Raw genomic sequence first — 5,717 nt, 5'->3', positions numbered from 1 at the left:
CATAATTTTTGCTATTTTTGTCACTGAATATTGTTCTTCTTTCAATTTTATTATAGTGTCCATTTCACACGCGTTTAATCTTTTTCCACGACCCATTTTTGATAATACTTCGCCTTTTTTGAACAAATATACAACACGAAATAATATCACGGACTTTATTAACTATGTTCCGAGGTTGATGTTCGCAATTCGCGAGCTTTAGTGTAACTGGACAGCGTAGATTTACTACATGTCTATCATTTTGTCCCGTTTGTGAACAATAATATTTACATTTTTTGTGTTACAATCCTGTCGAAGTATTTGTTGTGGACGATATTTTGTAAATTGTATACACAGACATGCTCTGAGTCATCAGTAAAAGAAAATATGTATCTTAGTCAGCTTTTAACACAAAATATGGGAAAATATAAGGTGTGCTATCTTTTTGTCCCGGAGTGTATGATGGAAGGTATCTAAGGAATACGCTGCTTGCGCCCTCTTCCAATCACACCAAACTCTGAGCACTTCTCGTGTTGCGGATTTTCGTCGGTTGACATCTTATGAAACAAGGTCGCCCAGATTTCATTTTTCATATTTTCGAAAGAGTTCGGATTCCGCCGTATTGCCAAGCCATAATAAATTGTTAGTTGATCAATTAACCCATTTGCATCCAAGCGCGGATTAATTCGCGAGCCTACGACTGTTTTTTTTACCAGTTGCGAAATATAGTATACTTTGGTTGCGACAGACCACGTTTAACCACTTGTGGGAGCGTTTTTTCGTTTTTTTGTGAAAATCTTTCAAACTGCCACTATGAGTAAGTGCTGTCAATCTATATTTAAATTCAAAAAATCCATGTTTAGAAAATAATCTTATTTTATAATTTAATCTAAAATTTAATTGCCCCAATGGATTTTGAGTATCTTGATTCGGATTCAAGTATTGAGGTACGGCGTCCTAGAAAACGTAGCCGGAGGATTTCGTTAAGTGATGATAGCGAAAATGAACAGTGCGGCAGTTGTATAAATCAAGAGTACGTGTGGAAAGCCGAAAATCATACTCCCATTATACATGGGTTTTTAAGTGCGGGTGGTGCAACCGTAAATACACGAGGTTTGTCGAGAAGGGAGGTTTTTGAACTGTTTTTTAACTTGGAGTTAATTACAAAAATAATTACGGAAACAAATAAATATGGCGCAAGCGACGCAGAGTTTATACCTCTTGAAGACGACGAATTAAAAGTATTTATTGCTTTAAATATTTTAATGAGTCTAGTTTCTAAGCCCACGATTCAAAGCTATTGGACTACTGATAAAAGTATAGAAACTCCGTATTTTAAGAATATCATGAGCCGTAACCGATTTATTTCTATCTCCAAAAATTTACACTTTTTCAGTACAAATAATCTTAATGACGCACTGATAAAAATTCGAGAAGTTACTCAAATAGTAAAAAAAACTTTCATTCGCATGTATGTCCCAAATAAAAACATTTCCATTGATGAATCACTAATGTCATGTAGAAGTCGTTTGCATTATATACAATTTATTCGAACAAAACGTGCGAGATTTGGTGTCAAGTTTTATAAACTCTGTGATTCAGAATCGCGATACATACACAATTTCAATATATATATATTAAAAGATAAAACTGATACAGGATCTGCTAGCAGAAATGTTGTAATCAATTTGTTGAAAGAGAGTCAATTATTGCATAAGGGGTATTGCTTATTCATTGATAATTGGTACAGTTCACCAACATTATACCGAGAATTATATAATATGAAAACAAATATATGTGGAACAGCGCGAATAAATAGGAAAGGAATGCCTCCGGAATTAAAATCATACAAATTACAAAAGGGAGAAGCTGTTATATTTTGTACAAAAGAGATAGCGGCGATAAAGTGAAAAGATAAGAAAGATGTTGTTATACTAACACTATGCACGGTTTAAATTTTGGTGAAACAGGGAAACGAAACCGATATACTGGGCAAAAGAGTTTAGAACCAACAGCAGTAATAGATTACAATCAATATATGGGTGGAATTGATATTGGCGACCATATGTTAAGTAAATTTCACACAATGCGAAGATGTAAAGAAGCTTATAAAAAAATATTTTTTTATTTTATTGACATGATGTTGTTGAACAATTACATAATTTTTAAAAATCATAAGAAAGATTCATAAGAATTCATAAATATTTACCCAACATAAATGTAAATAATGCACTTGTCAATGATACCATTACGCGATTTACTGGCAGACAGTTTCCTATACGGATACCCGCAACTCTAGCAAAAGGAAATAGAACATCAAAACGATGCGTTGTATGCTTAAGTAAGTCAATTCGAAGAGAGACAGTTTTTAAATGCCATGTTTGTGATAAAGCATTATGTATTGACCGTTTTAAAGAATTCCACGAAAATTAATTCATTTAAATTTTCATTTTAATTTAAATAATTTTATTTTCTGTATAAAAAAATATTTGTTTTTCCTTTTTTGTAAAAAAAATGTAAAATGCAATATTTCCGATATAACACTGTGTATCAATCGTTTTGAACAGTACATTGTTAATAAACTCCATGAATAATTTGGATGCCCGTTACTGCACATACGATCGACTGCGCGCGGCGATACGAGTCAGTCCTAGTTGAACGTCGCTGATGTTTCAACGCGGCAGCTTAAGTAGAACGATGATGCAAATGGGTTAATTTGGCAGTTAATTTACCTGTTCTTCCGAGGCCTTTCACTTATTTTGTTATATTTCTCAATCGAGTGCCCATTCTCCTTTGTGCATGATCAATGCACTCTTGCTTTTGCATTTCAAAATTTTCGTACGGATTTTTCTCCATTATGCCCTTGAAGGTTTTGCTGTCACCATCACCGATGTAGTTTACGCATTTGATGCCGTGCAAAGTTTCGGAGCGTTCAAACATCTCGACGACAGCGTCTACCTCCATTTTACCAGATGAGCCGTCATGGTTTGATTGACATTGATCGGTGTACGTTTTGAGCCATTCTTCATACTCAGCTGTTCCTAATTTACTCTTCCAGTGGTCGCAAGACTTACAGTACTTCGACTTCACTTCAACGTCGACAATTTTACCTGTAAACCATCCAATCAATGACATGATTCGAGAAAAGCGAGGAAAATCCACGTTTCCTCTACGAACCATCACCGGAGACAGTTATCCCCGCAAATAGTCCATTTTCTTCACTTTTCTTTTTCTCTTCTTCCGCTGCTCTCTTTATACTAGCGTCTACTACGGTTGCCGTTGCGGTCGAAGTTATATTCACTAATTTGTCGTAAAATGATTGAAATATCGGTCGTGGCAATTCCATGAATGCATAAAACTTAATTATTCCATGTAACTCCATTCCTAATAGTCGCATTGCTAGCATGATTTGACGGTTAATTTCATATCCATTTCGTATGAATGTACTATTTGGATTGTCAACTCTTGAGCAATTCAGACAAGAGATGACTATTTTGAAACCTAAACCCCGAGAATTTGTTTCATGAAACGTTATGTCTGAATCGCATATTTTACACTTCACGTGTTGCGAAATGACAGAGAAAACGGTAAAAAACTTTATGATTATATAGCCAAATTCACATTTTATATCGAAATCTTCATCGCCAACTTTTAATTTTTTGGCAGAAGCACTGGTTCCTATCGAATCGCTGTCAGCCTCAAATCTATTCAATGGTCGTCTCGCTGACACATTGTTTCGACGCCGCGTTGGATACGATGTTTTCGTATCTTTCTTGCCCGTAAACACTTTTTTGTCACTCATTCTAACTCATAGAAATCCAAGGCTATAATTAAACTGTTAAAAATTAGCACTACACACAAAAATCGCGATTTCAAGCGAGGAAATGATGTCCTTTCTATAGATGACAGTTTTCGGAACATTTTTCAGCTGGAACGAAAAGTTGTACGCACTTAATAAAAAATTACTTTAGTAATAAATACATGAAACGCATTTTATTGGTGCATATAGTGTTTTAATTATTAATGGGACCTCCTTTATTTTCTACTACTAAAAGGAGTCTCCTCGGAACACTTTGGATCAGTCCTTCCAGTACTTCCGGTGTGATCGCGTTCCAAGCGTCGATTATTACGTCCTGGAGGTCAGCAATGGTTTCGAATTGTCGATGATCCTTGTAGACATCCCTGGCAATAGTTCTCCAAACATTCTCAATAATATTCAGGTCTGGACTTATAGCCGGTCACTCCAAAACCGCGATATTCCGGTCCGCGAAAAACTTTTGTGTCCCTTTTGAACGGTGAACAGCGGCATTATCTTGCCAAAAAGTATCTCCATCATCCATATGAGGTAAAAGGAATACTTCAAAATTGTGGATGTAATCCTTCGAAGCCTGCTGACCGCTTAGAAATGCCATTCGAAACTTCTCCCCGAGCTTGAGGGGGCACCTTTATGTAAAAATCCGAAATTAAGCTGACTGTTAAGAATCATTTCGAAGGATAAGGAATGAATAAATATTTATAAGGTTTTGAGGACTATTTAGAAAATATTTCAATTTAAATTTTGCAATTTTTTTTGTTGAAATAAAATGCAAAATGGCGGAGATACAGCATGATGTGATAGAAGTGTCGTGAAGTGTCTTCTAAAACGGTGTACACTCTAGTGTCGGTTCTTATTATCTGAAACTGCTAAACAAAGAAATATAATTATTGTAGAAATAGAGTGAAAGACGGTAAAATGATGATCAATTTATTAGCTTTTTAATACAATGTTTTCCCCAGTTCGGTCACCAAGACACTGCTTTTTCTTTTGTCCACGCACAATTCATCTTTTCGACATTCACATTCCTTCATCCTGCTCTTTACACTCGTTTTCTCTTTCTCTCATTCACTCTCTTCTTCTTACTCGCATACATTCCTCTTGCTCCATTCACACCTGTCTCGGAAGGCCATGACCGTTTCCCGAATCTCGTTCATGTCATGGCTTCCGAACACCGCGATATCGATCCGTTTCGATCGTTCCCTTCCCACATGTAGCTAAAGTAAAAGGATGAACCTAAGATATCAAAAGAAAGATAAAAATTGGAAAGTGGCAGACCTCAGAATAAAAAGCTTAATATTTCAAAGAAAAATTGCAGTAAAAAAAAGTTTATTTCCGTGATTTTAACTTACTTTTAGGTTCATCCATAAAACATTACTACCATTAAAATGTGTATTAAATTTCAGTCGGATAAGTTGAGTAGTTTTTGAGTAATCGTATACACCGATTTTGAACTTAACGAAAAAACAATTTTCGAGAAAATCGTGTTTAAAGTTTCGGCAAGAGAAAAATGTCTGCTATTCCAACGCCGTACAGTAATCCTTCTGCTTCCTCAAAATAGTCATTTTGCTCCGCCAATTGCTTTCTACGTGCTGTGTGGACCTCTTTTGTGGACAACGAGCTGCGCCTCCCTTGCCTCCGAATCCGGCGCTGATTAGTTTTCTCGACATAATCCATTGCTTGTTTTCCAATTGTCAGTTGTAGTTCCTGCATTATTCTTAGGATTGATAAATACTCTTCATTAAAAATGCTGCCAGCTATAAATGCAGTAATTTCCTCTATTTTCAATCCAGAATGGAAGTGCTTCGGAGCCAAACGTCAGACGGTTGATTTGAAGCTCTCATTAGCGTTTTGCGTATGACCGCCTAAACAACTCTGCAGCAAATCTTCATTTGACAATTCTTCGAAAATCGGAAGAATATGC

At 35.9% G+C, this 5,717-nt stretch overlaps 1 protein-coding gene across 1 annotated transcript; it reads left to right on the top strand.

Moving 5' to 3' along the window:
- Positions 1-878: 878 nt before the first annotated feature.
- Positions 879-1,889, top strand: LOC122403785 (piggyBac transposable element-derived protein 4-like; the record flags this gene model as incomplete). The annotated part of the gene is made up of 1 exon (XM_043407515.1): positions 879-1,889. A coding segment is annotated over one exon (1,011 nt), but the record flags the coding sequence as incomplete, so codon positions are not given.
- Positions 1,890-5,717: the final 3,828 nt, after the last annotated feature.

The sequence above is a fragment of the Colletes gigas genome, unplaced genomic scaffold, assembly GCF_013123115.1.
Source record: "Colletes gigas isolate AHSC1104 unplaced genomic scaffold, ASM1312311v1 Colletes_gigas_Sc00074, whole genome shotgun sequence".
In the NCBI taxonomy this organism is placed as follows: Eukaryota; Metazoa; Arthropoda; class Insecta; order Hymenoptera; family Colletidae; genus Colletes; species Colletes gigas.
The sequence above is the reverse complement of the archived record's forward strand: the minus strand, read 5'-3'. Positions and strand labels throughout refer to the sequence as shown.